Source organism: Rhopalosiphum maidis, chromosome 1, assembly GCF_003676215.2.
Source record: "Rhopalosiphum maidis isolate BTI-1 chromosome 1, ASM367621v3, whole genome shotgun sequence".
NCBI classification, from domain to species: Eukaryota; Metazoa; Arthropoda; class Insecta; order Hemiptera; family Aphididae; genus Rhopalosiphum; species Rhopalosiphum maidis.
The window spans coordinates 52,728,922-52,753,898 of NC_040877.1; the positions used below are offsets into that span (position 1 = coordinate 52,728,922).

The 24,977-nt window shown below is 26.3% G+C and overlaps 2 protein-coding genes across 8 annotated transcripts in view; one reads left to right on the plus strand and one right to left on the minus strand.

The window, feature by feature from the left end:
* The first annotated feature begins 436 nt into the window (after nucleotides 1–436).
* The window catches only part of LOC113550543 (ADAMTS-like protein 1), a 171,592-nt gene continuing 147,051 nt past the window's right edge, over nucleotides 437–24,977 (plus strand). For 5 of the 6 annotated variants that reach the window (XM_026952452.1, XM_026952451.1, XM_026952453.1 and 2 more), the window contains exon 1: nucleotides 438–664. The gene's annotated coding sequence lies outside the window, so the exon portion shown is untranslated. Of the gene's footprint in view, nucleotides 665–24,977 lie in introns of all 6 variants that reach the window. The other variant, XM_026952454.1, reaches the window with a different exon arrangement.
* Nucleotides 6,255–10,522, minus strand: LOC113550544 (flocculation protein FLO11-like). 2 transcript variants are annotated; one of them, XM_026952458.2, is made up of 3 exons: nucleotides 10,271–10,522; nucleotides 7,881–8,077; nucleotides 6,255–7,631 (listed from the first exon to the last, which is right to left on the minus strand). In XM_026952458.2, the coding sequence occupies exons 1-3, from the start codon at nucleotides 10,374–10,376 to the stop codon at nucleotides 6,852–6,854; spliced, it is 1,083 nt and encodes a 360-aa protein (XP_026808259.1). In that variant the 5' UTR covers nucleotides 10,377–10,522; the 3' UTR covers nucleotides 6,255–6,851. The 2 variants fall into 2 exon arrangements, with proteins under 2 accessions (XP_026808259.1, XP_026808258.1); XM_026952457.2 differs by having other exon boundaries at nucleotides 6,256–8,077.

Consider the following 24,977-nt stretch of genomic DNA (forward strand, 5'->3'; position numbering starts at 1 on the left):
GTTCCGGGAAAACCGCACTCGGTCGGGCCGGCGGTGGGGTTGGGGCGGACGCAGGTCGTCGGGGAGGGTGCGTTTTTCAAACTCTCTACGGACGGCGGAGAGACGTCGTCGACGTGTGGTGTACGACATCCACCCCGCCGCGCCGCAGTCGTCGGGACCGACCGACCATCGCGGACCGGGGTGTGCACCCGCGTTGGCTCCGAGCGCGTGCGAGTTTCCCCTTCGCGCGGGCGCGCGCGCACCTCCACCGCCGTCTTTCCCGTTAAACTACCACGACACACTGCGCCCCCCGCGACGGAGAGCGGACACGACCGACCGGCCGGCCGGCAGAGCGACACACATATCCGACACCGGCGCCACCGACGACGCACACCGCACGCAGTACCGCGCGTTTTCCCGACGAGCACGTACGGCGATAACGATATTATATATTTATAATAATACGATAATAACATTACGGCATATACGAGGATACCGCGGCCGGCGACGATAAAACACCGCTCGTGACGCGGTTTCTTCGTTTTTACGCTTTTTCGTAATTTTATTCGTGTGTGCGTCCCGCTCCTGCGGCCGACCGTCACCGGGAGAAGTTAACGTGCCCACCACGTGGACGCCGCGAAGCGCCCGCCAAATCATCGTCACGTCTAAGTTTGCTTCGTGATATGTAAGTACCATTATGTAAGAAAATTTCGAGTGTTCAGCGTGATTTTTTATGAATATGTCTAGTACAACTAACAGCACACGATGTGTTGTCGTAACAATTGTTCACGGACTTGATTCACGACTCCCAACTCCTTTACACGGGGCTCGTGCATACGAGTAAAATATATCGTTGTTATATTAACATCTACAAAACGCGTACTTTTTGGTTTGTATTGTTTCCGTGCAGATAGCCTATTATCGAGGAACATTGCCATCCCAGTCGTTCCGACCCTATTACCTATAATCAAAAGTTACCTACGCGACCGCGATTATTTGTTGACTTTTTTCCGGACAACGACGTAACGGAGTTCTATATGTATACATTTTATACACACTGACATAAACAAAACCGATAAATATCAAATTCATTTAAATCGTATTTGTTGTTTAAGACGATTCAAGTTAGTCCATAAATTTTTTTCCTGTTTCGATTGATGGTTTTTCTATTCTAAAACACTAATATATTTTTTTTATCTAAAAAACTTTTTTTCTCTTTCGACCTGAAGAATGTTTTCCAGTTTGTCTATAGTTCCTAAAAAATACTTTTGTTGTTGTTTTTTGTAGAATTGTATTACACGAGTAATAAAATAGTTGAACTTAAATGAACCTACAGTTTTTAATAAAAAAAAATATAATAACTGCACTGGTAAAATATGCATGTACATTTTAATCCGAAATCACAATAAAGATTTTAAATTACAGTGGTATCAATTATAAATATTTAGACATTAATGTATTTAAATATTAAAAAAAAAAAATGATATCTAAACATTTTTATTTTTTCAACTAGGCCTTAAAAAAATGAACCGTGATTTTTAGATGTACGATTTTTAATTAAAATATTGATACAGCGAAATCTGTTTATAACAATAAACAAAATATGATTATTTTTATTTTGTTAATTAAAAATGTATATTGCATAATCAAAAATAATATATAATAATAGTTGTTATAATTTATTTATTTATTTTTATCATTATTATATTATTATTTTATGTGTAGTTCTTTTTTATTTTCACTGTACGTTAAGTAAACATTTTTACAAATATTATAACGATGAAAATTTTTATTCTTTTAAAAAGTTTTTGAATTTATTTGAAATTTCTCAATATCTACAATAACAAAGTGAATTATTTTAAGTGATACTCGAGTTTTTCTACATAATACATTCATAAAACTATAGACTTTATGAAAGACGACAAAGTCACGTTCTTTAATAAAATATTTTTTTTACAAACTACTCATTTATTGTATTATTATTTGTTGTGTTTTCATTTAATATGACAATATTATATTATTATAAAAATGTACAAATAAATAAAATAAAATAAACACGAGTCGAACAAAATTGTAATATTTAGTTATTTGTAATATTATGTACATGGTACAGTTATATATTTACGGTGCTTTAAATAAAACACGTTAGCGTCTAATAATTATTACTAGTATATTGTTATAACTTATTAACGCGATTATAATCGAAGCGGGAGCCCACGTGTACTCAGCATAGATGGTAACACCTAATTTTATGTGGTTGGAAATATTTCGCGTTGTATTTTCGACTTCTTTGAGGCTATGGTAAATATTAATAAATAGATAATTAAATAAATTTTTATAAACTATACTACTTCAGTTATACAGATGGTGGAACATTTTAATTTAGTTATTGTCATCATTACGAAGTATTTTTTGTCACAATTTTTTTTTCTTTATGTACTTTTATTTTTAATCCAACCACACTAGCTTCATGAATATTTATTCTTATTATAGTTTAAATATTTTAATGTGCGATTCAACATCGTTGTATAGAGATTTATGAAAACTTTAATTGCCCGTGGCTTCATTTTTTAATTTTAATGATTTTACCCAGAGAGTTGGATATCTTATTAGTTAAATTAGGACATTAATATAGGTTTTTTAGAAATACCTTTTTATGATTACATTATGAACTATTAAATAACTAAAAAAGTTATGTTTTTTTTTTTTTAATTTATATACTTACTTAAATTATTTAAAACGAATGTAAGTTATTTCAAATACACGAAAATCGTCTAAAATGTGAATAAAACACAACGGAAGTATGATTTGAGCCTTTAAATATCATTTACTGTGTTCTTTTAAGAAATATTCAGTATGCGGGGTATAAAAAACACTCGAGAGCATCCATTTGTATTTATTAAGTAATAGATAGACGAAATATGATTTCATCATAGCGAATATCCCAGCGAAATCATTTTCTGAGAAACTCCCGGATAATCATTTCGTTCGTCGGCCTATGTCTGCGGAATACGTTGGGATTATTATCATTTGCTAGTCGGATAACTGTGTAGAATACAAATTATTGCACCCGCAATGAAAACTTTTGCCACTAGTCTCGTTTGTAGAAAATCATTTGATATAGATGCAGAGTGATGTCTTGTTAAAAAAAATAACAACGGATGGATGATTCGGGACCATCGACTGCGATGATAATCTGCAACACAGCAGTAATGTAAATGAAGAAAGGCTGCAACAGTTCTATTTTCAGAAAAAGCATCAGTACTGTATGTTAAAAAAGGTTAAGGTGGATTAATTTATGATGGAACTAGTTGCGAATTTCAGTAATCTTTCATCTATGATTAGAGATGATTACCTACACAGTTATTGTCGTGTTGCCGTGACCTGAGGATAATTCATGGCTATATAACTGCAGGCGGTTTAAAAAACGAAGTGATGATGATTTATGTAATCCCGAATCTGGGGGAGCAAGGGACCGGATTTCCAACAATATATATAAATACAAATATTTAAAAAAATAAAAAATAAATGTTAGTTTATAAAATTACTAAATATGATAAATTCCTAATAAATTTACATTCGATAACAATTTATTACAGCTTGTAAATCAATGAAAAATAGAAGTTGTGAAATATGTAATTAAATATAGATATGTTTTTCACGGAATTACCATGTAATTATTAAAATATATACAAGTGTTTCAAGGCCCAATATATGTTTAATACAGGCTTGGAGTTAGACAACTGTCGTGCAACAAGATACCGATATAATTTGACTTAGTTATTAAACTCTTGTCTTGTTTCACACTTATCAGAATAAAAAATGTGTTTTTTAAATATTCAGTGTATCCATAATGGGCAAAAAAATAGGAAAAATTATATATTTTAATACATGAAGAAGTTATTACTAAATATACTTACCTATTAAGCAATGATTTCGTGCTTTGAATAAAGTTAAAATGTATGAAATACGTAAATTGAATTAGTTTATTGATGAAAAAAATCCAATACAGATTTTACACATATAAATGATTATGAAATCATGATTTAAGTTTTTCTTTAACACATAGCATATTAAGTAATAACTAATAAATGCGAGTATATTGGAGAAACCAATTACCACATAAAAGTTTTGCCAGTTGGAAAATGATTTATGAACTAAACTATTGGTTTATATTTCCGACCGGAAATAAACAATGACCAAGAGTGTTATTTGCGGATGAATAAATCTTTATTGGCTAGTTTCAGAATTATTTGATACAGGTAAACCTCTTAATAGCAGACACTCTTGGTCACCAAAATTTTATCCGTTATTCAGAGGGAGTACATTTTTTAAATTCATAAAGCATAAATTTGTAAAAGAAAAACACATTTTTAGGTTCAATTAAATAATATATTATGTATGTATAATAATAATATTTATTGAAAATTATTATATTTTTACAAATTCTTTTCGAGAAAAAATCGGTGAGTGTTGTCTGTTTATAATTGCACCGTTTCTGTGCAATCTCATTAGTAATATCATTCACCAATGTTATAGTAGAAGTGAAAATAGTACTGTTCTTTACCTCTATGGATAAAATAAAATGACTTATGTTCTTAACATTACACCAGAAAAAGTTTAAGAAACGTCTAAAACTATTACTGATATATGTTTGTCATAACACTCATAACTGTTTTACCGATAACCGAATTTGTCGTAATCTTATCATCCCATAACGAGTTTGTTATAGTATAATACTATAATTATATTGTTACGAGAATACATACAAATGTAAATACGTTTTGGTATAGTCATTTTTTCATTATTTTCAAAGATTAAAATAATGTCCGCTATTTGGAGGTTTTCAAATTGAAAAGTAGTGAAAATGTCCCTGTTCTCCAAAAAACGTCCGTTGTTGGCAAGTGTCCGTTAGAGGCGGGTTTACTATATCATTAAATCAGTATTGATCATTTTTTTTTTTTAATACAATTAATGCCTTAAATATTATGTTAATTTTTATAAAATAGAATACAAAAATGTAAAATATTTATTCTATATACTATGGCTATTATATATAAATTCGTAATTAGAAATGTGGGAAAGTGTGTGCCACTCAGCTGTATAATAGGTGTCAACTGGATTACTATAACGGATGTGTTATATTTGAATTCAATGATAGTTTATCAATTTATCAATATGGTATTCGAAAAAAAATTCTAAGCTGAGACTGTCAATTAGCCTTCATCACTAAGTACATTTCTTGATATTGTTATTAAAGTAGTTTTTTTTACAGTTGTATTATAATAGATTGATTAAAATTTTTTCAAAAACATCGAATTTCTTTAATTATTAATATTTAATTATAATAATAATAATGATAAATGTAATGTAATCATAAAATGTTACTACAATTTTATATAACAAAAACATGAACGTTTATAATACAATTTGGTTAATTATCACGCCCATATGTTTAAATTTACAAAAAAAATTATGAAAAATTAACAATAAATATTATGTTTTTTAAGTTGGTATCTATTTATATTTATTTTGATAAATAAAAACTAATAATAAGTTTAATTATTGAAATTTAAATAAAATGTTGGTTAAGGCTTATTCAATTTTTCATAACTCAGTTGTACAAGAAATATAATAAATATTTTATGAATAAATGTTTTTGAACACTTTAATGGTATATTTATATATATCCTACTTTAGTATAAACTAAATCCAATTTTCTACCTGAAATCTACCTCAAAGTTGATAATCAGAATATCATTATTACCTACTACTAGAAAAAGTGTCTCTATACAAAAAAATTAACAGAAATCACTATAAGATAAATATATAATTAAATTAAATAATAAAAATTTGTTAATTTTAATTTTCCTGAAGAAATATTATAATTTTGTACTAACTAGACAATATTTTACATGTACATTGTACATCCTTATTTTTATAATCTTCAACTTCATAAAATATGTATTGATATACTATTTATTAATATTAATTTATTTTTGTTGTGATCTGTAGTAATTAAATAATATCAGTGTGACGGTATATTAGTTAAATTATAATAATTGTAGGTACTGTTTAAAGTACCTAGTATTATTAGATGAATAATAAATATTTAATTATAATTAATACTTGTTTATTAATTATTAATAGGTAAACCTACTCATTAGTCATTACTAATCATATTTTTAGTTTTAATTTATATTAATGTGTAACATAATTTTAAAAAACACTAAATAAACACAATTTTAAATTTCTAACGGTTATTAAGGCGACATTTAAGATTAGATGTACATTATGTTTTATATTTTTCAAATGAATTTATTGACATTTTATTACTTATATTAATTCTATAAATGAATAATATTATTTAAAATTAAGCTTTTGCTTATTCATTTAGAGAAGTATGCCAAAAACTGCTAGATAGTTTATATTTACGCTTACACACAGCCACTCAACTCCTCTAGACAGGAAATATGACCCATTCATTATGTGTATTTCGCATTATTATACATGACAAAAAGTTCGAAGAAGACATTTTTATTATATTGTTTATCGCCATTAAACCGTCTAGATGTTTAAGAGCGGAATGTGTTTATAAATCAACTAGCCTCCAGAACTAATAGCAATGACATATTTTACAATAATATTTAGAATAATTTACGATTCATAATATATTAGTATTATAAAATCTACATGTACTAGTAAATTAAGGGTTTAGAATCTAAATTTTATATACGTATGAAATAAAAAATCTATTAAAACAGAATTCTAATAGTACTATGAAGCATATATTTATGAAAGTCATTAAAATTAATTTAAAGTATTCGAGGATAACAATACTATTTTATAAGACTATAGCATTTAGTAGCATTTTAGAATATTTTATGAAACATATTGTGTATTAACTTTATTACATATATTGCATTTGCAGTTTCACAGCGATATAAAAAGGGTGCTATCTGAAGACACATAGATACTTCAGATGGAATTTTTGGTACTTCTGTAGTTGTTGACGGTACTGAAATAAATCTTATACGATTAGGTGATTCACTTGGTGTAATAGTAGACAGCGAAGACGAGTATACTCTAACGCTTGAAGAAGTACTTGGATTTTCCGTAGGCACAGACGAGGAAGTCGGAACTTGAACAGAGCTTGAGGATGTGCTTAGATTTTCTGTCGACGCAGATGACGAAGACGGAACTTGAACAGTGCTTGGAGATGTACTTGGATTTTCCGTATACACAGATGACGAGGTCAGAACTTGATCAGTGCTTGGACTTTCGGTAGACGCGGATGACGAAGATGGGACTTGAACAGTGCTTGGATATTCCGTAGGCGCAGATGACGAAGACGGAACTTCAACAGTGCTTGGACTTTCGGTAGATGTGGATGACGAAGACGGAACTTCAACAGTGCTTGGACTTTCGGTAGATGCGGATGACGAAGACGGAACTTCAACAGTGCTTGAACTTTCGGTAGATGCGGACGACGAAGTCGGAACTTCAACAGTGCTTGGACTTTCGGTAGACGCGGATGACGAAGATGGGACTTGAACAGTGCTTGGATATTCCGTAGGCGCAGATGACGAAGACGGAACTTGAACAGTGCTTGAACTTTCCGTAGACGCAGTCGACGAAGACGGAACTTCAACATTACTTGGAGATGTGCTTGAACTTTCTGTAGACGCAGATGATGACGGAACTTCAACAGTGCTTGAACTTTCGGTAGATGCGGATGACGAAGACGGAACTTCAACAGTGCTTGAACTTTCCGTAGAAGCAGACGACGAAGACGGAATTTCAACAGTGTTTGGACTTTCGGTAGACGCGGATGACGAAGATGGGACTTGAACAGTGCTTGGATATTCCGTAGGTGCAGATGACGAAGACGGAACTTCAACAGTGCTTGGAGATGTGTTTGAAGGTATTGCAGTTACTGGTAATGATAAAATATCTTCTAAATTGATCTGTGGCGTGCTTGGATTTAATACTGTGCCTGGTGAAAAATATGGAGTTTCTGTATATTCTGTGGATATGCTGGTGGCTTCCTTAGTTGTTTGTGAAAATGGTGAAGTCGATGAATCATTGTTATCGTCTTCTACATTTTTAAACATAATTTTAAAATATTAAAATGATATTAATATTTTATATATATATATAAAAGTTAAAATGGCACACAACATTTTGTTGATTAATTTATACATTTCATAATATTTAATTGAATATCGGTAAAACCCATTTATAAATTGTACATAATTTTGACTAAAAGGATTTATGTAAAGGAATTATAGTTATATACCAAAAATCAAATACAAATAATGAATTTGTGTTAGTTACATATATGTATACATTTTATTATAAATATTTAAAAACTTCAAACTTACTTTGAATTGATTTGGCTTACTCAGAAATTGCTAAGATTTATTTTTATTGATCTATACTAGACTTATAAGAAAATAAAAGATTGTGTTTATGATTAAAAACAATTCTTTCTGTTATCATAAAGTAAAAAATAATAATTCAAGTTAAACAAAAGTCTCACGTCTAAAGACTATTAATAGCCAACAGCACTTGTGAATTAATGTATTCATAATAAATACTATTATTTAGTGAAACAATTATCGGGCACATTTTCGATTTGTATTTGTTTTTCAATTTATATTTATCATTAAGGTAACTAGAAATTATAATTTTTTTTCATTCTTCGGTGACTACTGGAGTATAGTATTCTAATACTATCTCTATTTAAAACTAGTGTTTACTATAATCAATTATCCATAAAAGAGTAACATTATATAAATACTATCTTACATCATGCTATCAATACTTATTAATTTAAATTACTATTCAAGTGGTTGATATTACTGATTAGTTATTTTAATACAAAATGAACATTTTTTTTTTTTAATAATAATATTTATTTAATTTATTGATTGAAGTTAGTGGATATTTTTTAAGAAAATTTTAATCTTATCTTATTTTATTTATTTTTTTATTTAATTCAATATATAATTGAACTTTTGTCATCTATGTTTATATATAATTGTGTTAAGAAACTTTTTATTTTTTATGATTAATAGCTTTATTTTTGAGCGTTTAATCTTCAAAAACAACGTTACTGTATATTCTGGACATAAAATAAGAGTATGTAATCAGTCATGTACATAGACAGTTTCATGGCATTACTTTTCTAAAGTCACTTTATCATAAATTGTGGCCATCTATAATTGATACTCTTTTGATATTAAATATAAAGCTTTTAGCAACATAGATTCATATTTATAGTTTCCAAATAATACTAATATCAAAATTATATTTAAATTTCCAAACTATTACTAAAACATTATACTTAAAATGCTTAAAAAAAAAAAAGATTCATTTTTATTATTTTACAGTTAACTTTCATCAAAACTAAATTTAAAAAATGTTGAATTTTGAAATTCACTCTTTTAATGTAATCATTAGTAAAACGTTATCATAAAAAAACCAGTTTTTGACATTGTTTATTTATTTATTTTATTTTATTATACGGGCTTAGCCCTTTGACAAAAGTAAACAAATATAAACAATCTTATAGTGATAAAATAGGAATACCTATAATTAATTTTACAAACAACATATAAATTACGTATAATGTATATATTGAAAAGAACCCTTGGTTATTACATTTTTTTTTTTTTTAATATAATTAAAATATTCGAATATTATGTTTAATATATTTTTAAATTATATGTGACATAATATTAATGTCAAAAAAATACTAATACATGCTAATTAATAAAAAAAAAAAAAAATTGTTATTATTCGACTGCATATTCTTGTCATTTGTATAAATATAAATGTTATAACTTTTTAAAATTCATTTTAAAATCATATACCTACATAAATGAGTAGGATTGATTTTCAATTAAGTCTTGACAATTATATACAATAGGCAATTATATAAAAATAATATTTATGAATGCAGTATATCAATATGAGAAAATATTCAATTTAATAATTAATTGTTTTTGTTTTTTGAATTATAAATTTGTCAAATGATATTTATCATGTTCCTTCTATTAAAAACCGTATTTTAAATTTTTAAATAGGAGGTGGGTATGTTTAAATATTTGTTGTGCATGTAAATAAGATAGGTTTGCTACGCCCCAAACGAGAAAATAGCATAGTTTGTGAAATAATCTTGAATTTGGCTAAATCTACGTGACTTTTTAGTATGTTTAAATTGACAGTTGAAGCATTTTCAACAAGATCCTGTTATATCATATTAAATCATGTATAGGCTACTTACGATCAACCGGTTTCGCAAAAGTTAAATTCAACTCGCTTAAAATGAAAATACTTAATACAGATACCAATTTGAAATGTACATTTGTCGACATTGTCACTATGATCATCAAAAATGATTAAAAACTAAAAACTAAAAGTATTAAATAAAAATAAAAATTGACGAGTTGGCGGATAAAATATATTGACAACAGAACGTCCAGTCGTACGTACTGCATGAAACGGTAGACAGACAGATATAACGCATTGTCATATCGCAGTTACGTCGGGCGTGTGGGTAACCTATCTGTGTGCAATTATTTTCACCGAAGATCGCTCATTTAGATATGAATATTAGAAATATTACATAAGAAGGAGAAATGACAAGTCTGTATAGACGTGTTTTTTTTACCAAAATGTAATCTATAAAAATACCAAATAACCAATATTTAACATAAAAAAAATAATTCCTATCGGTCACGTAAACTAAATATGTTAGGGCTTGTCTTTGTCGCAGATTACGTATTTTTAATTTTTTAGTATTGCAAGTCGTCAAGGCCATGTCAATAGTTACACGTGTATTATAACTTTAGAAGTTGATGAACATCGATAGCATCGTTATAGAACAAATCATACACATTTTTATTAATTAGCAACTTTTAAGATTTATCGTGATAATTTTTTAATAATAAAAATCGATAATTATTGTGAATATTTATGTTATTTTATCGCAAACTTAAAATATTTTATTTTCTTTTTTCATCTTATACGCCTCAGATGAAAACGTTCGTTTGTATTTTACACGGACTTACGTGTATTGTTTTCTGTTTTATGTTGTCTATTCAAATAAACCAAATAAAAATGAATATTCGATTAGATGCTTTTGCTTACAACAGTAGGTATGCAGCAGCCAGGCTGCACTGTCTCAATATAGTAATGCGATTTATAACAAAACAATTTAATGTTTTAGCATATAAATTATACATCGTTTCTACGAACGTGATGCTGGTTTATGTAAACATTATATTTTATGTATTATATTTCTTTTTTATTTAGTCAATAGTGAACTTTAATGATAATAAAAAAAAATATCAAGTATTTTAAAATTGCCTTTTAGTTGAAAAATTATTATGCTTATGAAGGATATTATTCGCTTAATATTTTTAGATATTATATTGGGTTTACAAAGATATGGATTTTTTTTAGTAAGTTATGTATGTGAACAATTTTTTTGGACTGAGTGCTCTGAAAGTTTCATGTAGGTAACGACTTTTTAAATTGAAAATTGCATTTATTGCTAGTGTTTTGAACGTTTTTCGATTTTCAAAGTAGTTTTCTTAAATATAATAAGTAAAACGATAGGTAAAAAGTATCGAAAAATGATATAATGATATAAAAATATAACTAAAATGATGAATATATTATGTTTATTTATTTTTTTTTAACCCACTAAAACTAGAAACAATTATCAACGATTATTAATCATTTATTCAAGTATAACGTGAACATTTATAATTTTTTAACAATTTTAGTACTGATTTTTGTAGATTAATTATTTTTTCCAATTATATTTTCTAAAACCCGACATTTGAATACAAAATTAAACATAATTATAATCTTTTAATATAGTACATTAAATATAATGAAAATATCTTAATAACTTTTGTTGAATTACTGGACTTAGGAGTTTAAGACATAATATTGTATATTATTAGTTTTTCTTAGAATATAAGTTAAATATTTATTCCATTTTCAATTTCACAGAAATATATCATATATTATATAATTATTAAGTCTATAAAAGTATTATATAATATATATATATATGACAATATTTTATTAGTTCCTAATGCATATAGGTAGATGATATTTTATTTAAATAATAACAATGATTTGTAGTAAATCGAATTAACGAAAATGTCATACTATTAATAACGGTAATATAAATATTTATGTTTTAGCAACTTTCTAGAAAGTATAATATAGAATATGTTATCATTAAAACTAAACAAAAGAAGAAACTTTCAGATTGGGATCATATTATCATAATATTTACAAGTCAAAACCTGTCAATGCATATTCTTTACTTTTTTTTGTTGTTCATAAAGAATAAAAGCGTCATGCACGTAGATATTTTATAATTTTATTTTATTAATGTAAAATAAATCTCAATATTACTTTCGAAGTAATTCAAAGTCAACAAAGTAATTCATGGGAAATGTTGTTTTAGCTATTGCAGTGGATATTATAATAGATACATAACGGTTTTTTCTTGTTTCAAGTTTGTTCATATTTAATACGTTTAAACAAAACTTGATAGTTTTTAAGTCATTTACAGTTGTACTCACAAGTTATAACTTCAATAGAAAACTTTGTTATTGATTTATATAAAATATAGTTACTTTTTAAAAAATCAAATCATTTATTCAGTGTATAGGTAGGTATTTGATAAAATAGATTGGTATGTTGTGAATGGCTAATGATCATACGGAGTAAATAGGTGAATGAAATATTGTAAACATTATGTTATAATATTATATATTTGATGCCTATACCATATATGTTTCTATATCGTAGTTATTTAGATAATTTCACTATGATGTTGGAACAGAACATTTTGACTTGTTGTTTGCTTGAAATTATTTTGTATGTGTGTGCAGTATGTATTATCATCATACGATGGCTTATGGTAATTTCATGCCGTTTTTGATGCCAACTGCAAACTAACCTATTCATTTAAGTATGTTTATTATATGGTGTGAATTAATATACAAATGCAGACGTGGATAACGTAGCGAACTAACAATATAATAGCTGCGTGACCGGTGACCACGTTAACGTGCATTAGAGGTATCATTAGCATCAGATCGGGTAAATAATGCGGTATAATAGTGCCGTAGAGGGTGTCCAGTGTCCACAGTCCAAATAATTGATTTGCTGTCAACTCAAACCCCGTAATAGAAAAAACGACATCACACAAAAGTAATATACTATTATAGATTGATACGATATATTATTACAATTGTTTTAATTTGCAGGTTTAATATTGAAAGATAAATTTTTTTTTTAGTAATACTATTATACATTTCAAATAATTGTATATATTTAAAAATTATATGAATATGAAATATAATTGTGTAGTTTTTAGTCGTTATCGAGGTGTATTTTAAGACGTCGTTGTATATTTTATTTCATGAAATTAAACGTGTATCTATTTAATGAAATCTAAATGTTTTATAGCACATTATACAATATTATGCATTTTAACTTTACAAAACAGTTAGAGTGGTAAAGCTTTATATATATTTTTTTTCTGAAAAAACACTTCAAGAGTTAAAAATAATAAGTTTTTAGTGTAACAACAGTCTTTTTTAGAATATGCTTCTATAGTTTTAAAGATCATACTTTACTTTAAAAAGCATGCAATTACATGGATTCTATTAGCTTAGATTCTAAGTGGATCATTAATGTATTGGTTTTACGACGATGAGTCATTTTATGTATTATAAATGTTTTTTGTGTCATTAAATTTTTATGACATAAAAATGTTTTAATTTTGAGAGGAAAAAATGGGCAATATTTGTGTAACTATTGAAAATATTCAAGTCCAAAGAAATCTATAATTTTTCAATTAAATTATAAAAACATCGTCTCAAATTTTAATTTTAATGTTTAAATACTATAATATAATCATCTGATTTACGAAACATATAAAGTACAAAACTAATTAATTATAGTAGAGCAGTTGACTTTATTTTCTTTTCGTAGAAATAATGCATTCTAATATAAAATAACATTCCTTATAATCTTTCGTACTAGGTGCCTCTTTAGCTGATAATATGATAATAAAAATAATATAATAACAATTTTATTCAGATCACATAATAGTCAAAACAAATATCAAATATACAATATTGTTCGATAAGAAATGGTTTTTTTTTTTATATCATTTTCAAATTTATTCGATATTTTTATTATGACTACCAACATCTGTACTTATTACCTTACATTTTATTTTCGTATATATGTGTGTCTTGAAAACGACTCGACATTCCGTTTAAAATCTATTGGCCGGAAGACATTCAAAGTCACTTTTGGTCCCAAAAATATCCTAAACGGATTATAAAAGTAAAACGACCTATAACAAATGACGAACATTGTTGACCCCAGTACCGTAATAAAAGTGGAAAAGTTTTTAACAACTTTAGTCTATTATAGACCATTCCCAATACTATATAAACTATGGTGATTTGGATTTTTAAATATATAAATTCAAGAATAGAACTAAACATTCATTGACTCCAATACGCCAAGTTCGCAATAATAATAGATTTTCAAGGAAAAGAACAAAACATCTCAACACTTGTGGTTGCATGCTTGTATGGTGACCCACATACATGAAAACTTGCTCACATAAAAAAAAACAGAAACGTGTACGCATAAAATAAAAATGTATTTAAAATATAAATATATAACTAGGTATTTATGTATTAAAATTTAAATATATGTAAAAAGTTATGTTTTTTTTCATAAATTATTATTCAAAGCAATATATTAAAATGTCCTAATATAGGTATTCGTACCATATTGTATACAGTTTAATGTTTATAGTACCTTAATTCAAATATAATACGAAACTAATAATTTCATATTATAAAATTATATTAAAATCTGTTACGTTCGTGATTAACCAACACCGATGTATACGAAAATTAGCTTTGTATAATTTATAAGTAAATTCCAGATTGATGAAAGTCTAAATTCTGTACAACATAATACCAAGAATAAGAATCTATTATATTATATTCTATAATTACTAATTTTAAAAGCTAGAATGCATTGATTTTACTAAACACATATATATATTTTATAACTTTTTTTTATATAGTTAATTTATTAGTTTAAGACAAAAAATTTAATTTATCGAATTTTCTTGTTTTATTAAGAAAAATAAACAATAGCACAGGCATGTGATCATGTGAATTATATTTTTACTAAATTAAACCATTTTTGTGTAAATCAAATTCAACTCATAATTGTTTTAATGTTATAAAGTATTCGCTTATGTTGTCGCTACTCGTTAATACAACCCATCAGAATACCAGTGCAGTGTAACTGCACTTTATTTTATTTTCAAAGAAAAATTAATCCAAAAACTTAATTATCTCTGATCGTACAGTTACACTTATAATATATTTGTAAATTATAATAAATAAAAAAATAATTAGTTTTTCCTTATTCAATTTATTTATTATAACATAAGTTACGTGCGCGCGTTTTGTATTGTTTTAAGTTTCTAATTTATTATGAACCGACTAAAATCTTAATTTGATTAACTACTATGCAAGTGTTAGCTCAAAAACTATTAACAAACTAATATATTATTATAATGTAATATAATATGTGTGCGTGTGTGTTTGTGTGTGCATTATGATAATATTATACCTATAACCAGCATATCTTGGTATTGAATAAGTTCGTTATATTTATACAGTTTTAGCCGCTGCAGTAATAGAAAACTTAACTAAAACTTTTTGTGTGTGTATTACATTAAATCATTTGATCGTTTTGTTCCCCTGAACACCTATTATATCGTAGTTATAATAAAACGTATACAATAGCTTATAAACTGAGATAGATTAATTAATGTTGTGTTTCGTCATAATATCGGTAGAAAAGAAGGTGTAATATTATATAAGAATATAATAACACATTACGTAATGATAAATATATACGGTTGATTCATTAAGCATGCTTACTACACATAATATAATGGAACCTCAAATAACTCAAAATTCAGAAAAAAAATGTAATTATTTTGACTCACCGAAGTTATCAACTTACTGAGGTTTTTCAGTTATCAAGATTTTAGAAAAAATTTCAACTTGAAGAGTTTTTAAAATATATGTACGTACTACGTATATTATAGTTTTTAATTATTATATAGATAAAGTTTATACACATAGTTACACTGTGTATTATTATTTTTTGTATTTTAAAATTATTACTTAAAAAATAATGATAAAAAATGTTATTAAATAATTAATAATTTTTACATTCGATACAACCGTACACGTGTAACCGATCGATCGCAACTGACAATGTAGGTAGTGAATATAAACCGAATAAAAATAATATAATAAACGCGATTAGGTTTAGTATCGGAACTCACTAGCAGATACAAATGATTATTAAATGTATCCGTCATTATCAGTGTATATTCGAAACTCGAGTTATCTATAGCTTTATTTCGAGTAATTATTGAGGTTTTCACAAGGGAATGGCATTTGTTTTAACTTATCAAGGGTTTTGACTTGTCGAGGTTCCACTGTATTTTCATTAATATTGTTTTTTAAAATCATAATTTCTTTAACTTTTAAATAATATACGTAGTTAAATTCCACGTTTTCAAGTTCTCGATCGATTTTGAGTTACTTAAGGAGTGAACAGTGGCGATACAAACCCATTCTTGTGAAAAACCAATATCGGATGTGATGCAATATAATATATAAAATACAAATACCTAGTTGTATTGTACTGGAACATCAATCTTATCGTTAAAGCCTAACACCTATATAATAGACGTGAACCACTGACGAACAGATGCATTATAATAAACTGTAGTCTGTAAATGTGTATATATAAAACAACCCCGTAGCCCGTATGACGTGTGTTTTTAGTCTTAGGTTTCGAAGTTGTCGTGTAATTTAATATTTTAATAATATCTTAAAGTCTCCGGTATGTTTAAGACGTGTTGTGCTATAGTGTCTTTGGGAGAGTAGGGAGGTAGATAGGTAGTTACAAGTGAGGTGTACCTTTGTCAAGGACGTGTCGATTAATAATAATAATATGACTCGTTGTTATATGGGTGATGTCGGGCGCACATCCACAATTTTTTTCCTATCGTTCTCTGCGCCTATTCAGATTGTTTTGACGGCTATTAGAAATCCGCCCGCCGTCTATTCACCATATTATTTTATAATATGATATACACAACAAGTCAGCAATAATAATAATAATAATAATCCCCACTCACCGAAACGAAACGTTAGGGTGTACACCGTGTCACGACCACTCGTATCGGTCCGCACATGCGTAGGCATTATATAGATTGATGTTGATACTCCGTCCCTGGCAATATTATAGGTACCTATGACTTTTTATTATTTATTATTTTTTTTTTTTCAACCAGGTTTGAGTCACTCTTTATAATATTATAGTGCGTGTAAACGCTGGAGATGTATCACACAATGCGGCCTATAGAGATGTCGAGGAATTGGAAATTGAAACATTTTAAATAGCATTTTTCTTTCTTCTATATTATTCCTTTTAATAAAATATGTATGAAGTCAGTCCGACGATATTATTATTATTATGATTTAGTGGTGTTCCTTGTCAGCCATTTCACAAATGTTACATCGAATGGGATTCACTTTGTGTGCCTATATTTGTTTACGATTCACATCAATTACCATATGAATTGGTCGAGTGTTTGATATATATATAAAAAAAAAAATGTTCAACAAAGTATAATAATATATCATTATAAAGAACGAAAATTACGTAAAACAATTTACACATAGTATAATAAAGCGTGCTGTATATATATTTATAATACAAACAACTATGCATTATCTTAATGTTTTGTATTAGCCGAGTATAAAAATTAAAACTTTTAATAAAAACTTTGTTTGGTTATGAAACAGAACCACCATAAGGTATGATAAATAATAGAAAAGAATCATTTATGTGTCATTATCAAATACATTTTTTTACATTAATAATTGTTGAATTTAAATAGAATTGATGATAATTGCTTTTGTATAGAATAGCAGACTAAACCGTATATTATTGAATGTGATATTTTAATCTACAAGTATCATTAAAAAATAAAACTTTAATTATCTTAATAACTTTAAAACTCAGACCAGGCATTGTAAGAAATATTAATGCAATATATTTTGACGATATAAATATTTTATACGCATCGAATGGAGAGATTTTTCACGAAATCAGTATAAATACAATTCAAAATGTAGTATAAATTAAAAATTCTTGTAATTTTTAGTTATCCAAAACATGTTACTAAATATTAAAATCAATATTTTAATTTATAAAATAAATATTAAATTTAAAATAAGATGCTGTAAGTTAGTTGTTAAAATTTTTACCTTGCATAATAGTTAGATTTTTCAATTGTTTTATTTATCTAAATTCTTAGATATATTTTACATTCAAAAATCGATAATGCAAATTAAATTCCATTACTTTTAATTTTCTGTTTATGTGATTTTATTTAAAATATAGACAGATTAATCTAAATTTTATATTTATTAAAGTTTCAATATTTTTACATAAAACGTTTTAATATTATCAATGAATAAAATAATCATTTTTCTTTTAACGAACAATGTAATAAAAATACGTGAATAACACATATTTTATTATGAAAGCAGTATTTTATTTAATTATTTTCTCAGTTTGAAATGTGATTATTAATAATTATGAGATCAATAGTTTAGTAATCCTCGGTGCTTAGAGCTTTTTAAGATATAAAATCTAATTATAAAATTAGTAATTTATAATTACCAAACATAAAATGATTAAATATTATGTTTCTAATTAACTTAAAAAAAAAAAAGGTATTTATTTACAGTTCTAATAAAAGAAAGATGGTTAAATTTGTATTCAATCATTAATACGTTTTAAATTCAATAGGATGTGTTTATAATACCAATTTAATTAAATAATAAAAATATATTAAATGTATTTTTTCTGTATACCCCAGTCTTGCCATTAAAATATTTTGTATATATATTTTTATAGCGAAATTATTTATGATTTTCATTTAATATAATAAAATTATATTAATAAATTATCATAACTACATAATAATATATACAAAGGAAATCGCAGACTTATTGGAAGCCATTATAATATATTTACTACTTACACCCCCCGAGGTATAAAACACGTATCAGTGTTGTTTTTATGATTTGATGCTATTGTGGTTTTAAAATGAAAAGATGCATATCGAAATACTATTATATATTCGTATTGTATAATGGATGTGTAAATTCAAACACTCGTAAACGTTATTTTTCGTATTGCTTTTCCGACGAGAGATGGGTAGTTGAGATTGAAGAGAATGACAAATGTGATAATCAATCAAATGGAAAAAAAAGCTAAGGGTGAATATATGACGTTATAATAAATATAAAAAAAAAATGCGCTCAAATTACCCGGTAATCATATGTATAATGTTAAGAACCTCGTCAGAAATGAAAACATTGACAAATTTCCAAGCATGCGATGATATATTTATGAGTAATTTATTCATTTCAACATTTTCAATTTCATAAATTCATATAAATGTAAAAAAAGTAGTTCGAGCGTACAAACATTGTAGACAAGCATAAATTATGTTGTCGGTAAATGATTAAAAATAATATTAATTTTACTAATATACGTATGTACATTGTAAATTATGCATTTATACAATAAGGCTGTTATTTCTTAGAAAAGACTTAAACACCGTTATCATACACGTGCATTCTCGAAACAATACTAAAAAGTATTTTTTTCGTTTGTAACGTTCACATAAAAAACATTTATTTATGCATTAATAATTATATTGTTTACACGGCCGTCACTTATATGAGTAATAATTAATAAGAAAGTTTTCCATTGTTGCCCAAGCTCGAAGGTATTGAATGCAAATATAAATGCGTAGAAATTAAATTTAATTCGTCATTCTATATGTTATCTGCAGCTATCTGCTGATTATTGAATCAAATTGAATCATCTGCTATTGAATTAAAATACAGTTTTATAGTTGTAAAATTGGATTTAATTTTACTTAGCTCTTTTTTATAATATGTTTTCATTTTTCACGAATCGAAAGGTAAAAGGTATTACTTATTATTAATGGATGGAAAATAGTCTATATGTGCTTTGCGAATCGCGTATAATAAAGTATATTGTGTTTTTGAATTTTTAAACAAATTTGTTATGCGTAATAAAAATTACTATATAACATAGTTTAATATTAAACATTTTACCATAATATAGTATGTACATTTGTAATAAAAAAAACTATAACGTTTCCAATAAAATGAGAAAAACAATGCATAATCGGTGTAATTTTATTAAAATAAAAAAATATTACTTTGTATAATACAAAATATATTCTACAAGTAATGCACGAGTCTATATTTTTCATACTATTATATATTACGTAGGTACCCGTACAAAAAAAAAAAATGACTTAATAAATACCATAATAAATATGATTTGTAGTCTGTACGCAGTACAAGCAGCTATAGTGTATGTATAATATTATTTAAAAATGATAAACTATAACGATGTAAAATGTTCGAGGTCCATTCCACTGAAAACTGCGGTTGCAAAGACCGTTTTATGTCGACTGACCACGGGTGTGATTTTTATTTTTATGTTTACTATTTTGATTTGTCGCTGTTAAGTGGTTGTGGTCAAGTTATCTAAATGATGGTAAAATAACTTGCATTACGGCGGCGAGACTAATAACTAATATTATATAATAAATATAGGTACTATACAGTGATTGTCCTTTATCCAAGGATATTATTATAATGTTTTGTTTTACGATTCCAATTTAAAAAAATATATATAAGTAACAACAGACATTGATCAACCAATGACGAACAAAGTAATAATGATAATAATATTATTTACACGCGTATTACAATGTTCATAAATGATTTACGATGGAATTTCACGTTTGATGCAACAACGACGGTGGATGGTTCCGAAAAAACGACCTAAACATTAATAACACACCCTAACCGCCGTTACTCCGTCGTCCTCGTACAGTATATTGTATACCTACTTTTAATGTAGTCTACTTTAACTGTATTAGGCACGCGTGTGACATTTATGTAGTAACAAATCGCTGTTTAACGGAAAAACTGTACGTCATATTAAATAATATCTCGTTTTGTGGTAACACATGGCCAACAGGCTGCAGTGGGGTAATGGACACCGTAATTACGATAAAAATAACAATAATAATAATACTCGATTACCGTATAGAGTTTTTCATGTTATTATCATATTATATATAGCGAGTAATTCAATTTCTGATTTTAGGAGTTTTAAACTATATATAATATAGATATACCTATTGATGTGTATAAGTTCCTCGATATCATCCGAGTATAATAAATACTATCTACTCAATGTTACGATTGTTTTATATTTTTATAAAAATATTTTTGAGAACTTTCTATTATCTAATATCCTTAGTATAAACCCAGGTTAGGTTAGGTTGGGTTAGAATTTTTATTTGGACAAGTCATAAGTCAGCATTTTAAAAAAAGACGTCTGGCTAATAATTTACATTAAAAATGTGACTCTCATTCAGTGTTGATATCTAAATATAATTAGTTATCTTTTATCTTATCTAGATCAAATATTTTAAGTTATTTAAATAATTATTTAAGATGAAAAATTCACTTATTTAGGTAAATTCAATGATTATTTTTAATGAAAAAAAATATTTAATACATAATAGTGTTATATAATATTATTAACCTATTTCATAAGGGTCCAACGGTCGTGTACATAATATATCACTTATTTTATCTGTACAACTACAGTTGTATTTGTACACCAAACTCATTTAGATAATTCAAAGACAAATCACACTTATCATATTACAACAATGATGATTTTTTGACTTTCGTATAAAATATAATGTATATCGTGACGTTGTCTAAATATTATAATATATTGAATTTGTTAATTAAAGCACAATAATGCTATGCTGAACGCTCGTACTCATACTCTCGCAGTTCTGTTTTCCAAAAATGCATTCATAAACCTAAGGCGTGTTTTTTTAATGATTTATGATTATCTATATATGATTTATAACCTAAATGTAAAAAATGCAGGTTCGTACGATTGTAATCATTGAAACATTGATATACATTGCCATAAAATATTATAATAATAAGTAAACCGTGAATAATCTATGGGTAATGTGTAAATATTTGAAAAAAAACTTAAATAAAATTTCAAGATAACACTGAAAAACATCATAAATTTAAAATTATATATTTCTTATGTCATGTTTAAACGGAATTTGTATATTTACTTGGTTTCAAATATTCTCTACAAAATATAAAAATTTGAATTACCTTTAATGCAAATTGTTCATATTATTATAATATTTAGTATGAGTCTAATTACGATATTATAATGTTCAACTTTTTTTTTTTTAAATATTTCTAATACAATTTAAAAACTGCCAAAGAAAATATATCGTTATGTTGAACTCTGGTATACTTGTAGCTTAAAAAGTATCATATCAACCAATCAAAACCTATCAAAAGGTATGCAAAGCCTTTTATATATTTATTTATAGGTACTCACTATGACTACAGAGTGTAGATACAAAATACAAATTAAGTATAATGAATTAATATCGTACTTGCTATTAGCCAATTATAATTAATAATTAAAAACTATTGATAGCGAAAAACAACTAATAAATAATTTTAGGTAATACAAAAATATGTTTTTTCATTATTATTATTATTAAATATTTATATTATAAATATGATTAACGAAATAAGTTGTATGTTTAAAAAATAGTCAATCTACTATTAAATTAAAATATTATGTTGTTTATTATGTTCTGTGGTCTGAACAACTCGACATACTTGTTAACTTAATTAATATAAACATTACAAACTAATACATTAAGTACTAATAATATTACACGTTTTTATAACTTTGAATAAAATTAAAAAGTTTCAGTCCATTTAACTCTTAACGATAAGAATATATTTTTTTTTAATTTTTGTAAGCATGTAGAACGTAGTGCGTACTATAGGAACCTATTATGGAAAATGTAATACTTCGCTAGACAATTCGTTTTGTATCATAAAATTATTTTTCTATTACTTACGAGCAAATAAGTTTAATCAATAGAAAATTAGTACTTACGCTTAATTAAATAAAAATAAATTAAACAAATGATAATATTTCAAACTATATTAAATATTTGAAAAGCCTATGTTTAAAATCAAATAAATCGTTAATAGTTATGTTTTCTGATAAAATATTTGGACTTAAATTAAACGATATTAATTTTTTGACACAAAAAAAAATATATTTAATAATAAATATATGAGCTTAGAGTAACTGATATTCTCTACTATATGTGTTTCTTTGAAAATATGCAGTCTATATTTGAGGTACTTGAAACCATATCAAAATAGATTTAATAGACTACAATAGCTAAACTTTGAATCTAAGCTTACGGAGATAAAAAATCATGCATTTGAAAAATATTTAATAGAAAAAATAATGTTCCAGTTTAAATTATTAAACATTATGTTGATGAAAATAATTTATAAGCATATCAATGATATACAATTAAATAATTTTTAAGTTGAAGTTATCTACATAAATTCTAAATTCAAATGTAAAATTTTACAACTATTTAATATCGTATAATCTATCGGCAATAATAGGCTATAATCATATTATTTGCAATATCAGTAGGTATTTAATAATTATAACAAAAGTAAATAAATGTAAAATATTATTTATAATTTACCACGTGTGAATAGGCTTATTGTATAATTTAATATTGTAATAAATAACTTTCATTATCTGAAGACAACCGTTTTAGTAATCATGTATTTGTTTTGTATCTTGTATGTTTAATGTTCGTATTTATTATTTCCATAAGTATTAGATTTTTCGTTCTTTATCGCAATATATTTAGATTTAAGACTTTAGAATTAATTAAATTATTGTATTAGCATTAATTGTGATTAAATAATTATTCTAATATTATATACTTATGAGAATTGTTACAATAATTATTATAAACTTGTAATAAAGGCATTTTCTCATGAATATAAAATAAATGAACAAATAATATTAATGTATTAATGTAATAATGTTAAATAATTAAATAGATAATTTAATTTTATATGAATATCAAACTTTAGTAAAGAATAAATATAATTAAATAGTATGCACTAATCTAATATGGTAAACAGTACAGTAGTTATAACCCTAAATCGTATATTAATTTGAATATTATTATTAGTGTAAATAAAGATTTTACATGCTTTACCAATTACTACCATACAAAACAATAAATTGTTAAATTTAATCACAATTATACCATATTAATGAAAATAAGTGACTGATTACGTTTAAAATATAATTCGGTGTACGTGTATAATATGTTTTAATCTAAATAATAGAGTACTGCATTTATTTATTACTCTCATTCAATATTATGACTAGAGACTTCAAATTATTTCGCATGTTTTTGTGGTGGTTGTAGAATATTCTAGGAAAAATATACGCTTATTTATTGATATGATGAAATCAAATGTAAATTTTGACTGCACAATTGTATGCATATTAAATATTATTACATTTTACGAAAAAATCATATTCACCAGTTGTCAGTATTTTTAACAATTGTTATTAATATGGTAGAAGTGCATATTTTTATACTTTCCTATCAGTTTCCCTCAATTTCTCTTATTATTTTAGTTACATATTTTTGAGCAGTTATGGTAATTTTAATTAAACATTCATATGCATACATTCGAACATTTTTAGTGCATTAAGTCCTAACCCCTGGTTATGATGAATGGGTGTTTTGACATGAGGGGTTTTAGTAGATTTACCGTAGTCACTAGTAATATTTGAAAACATTA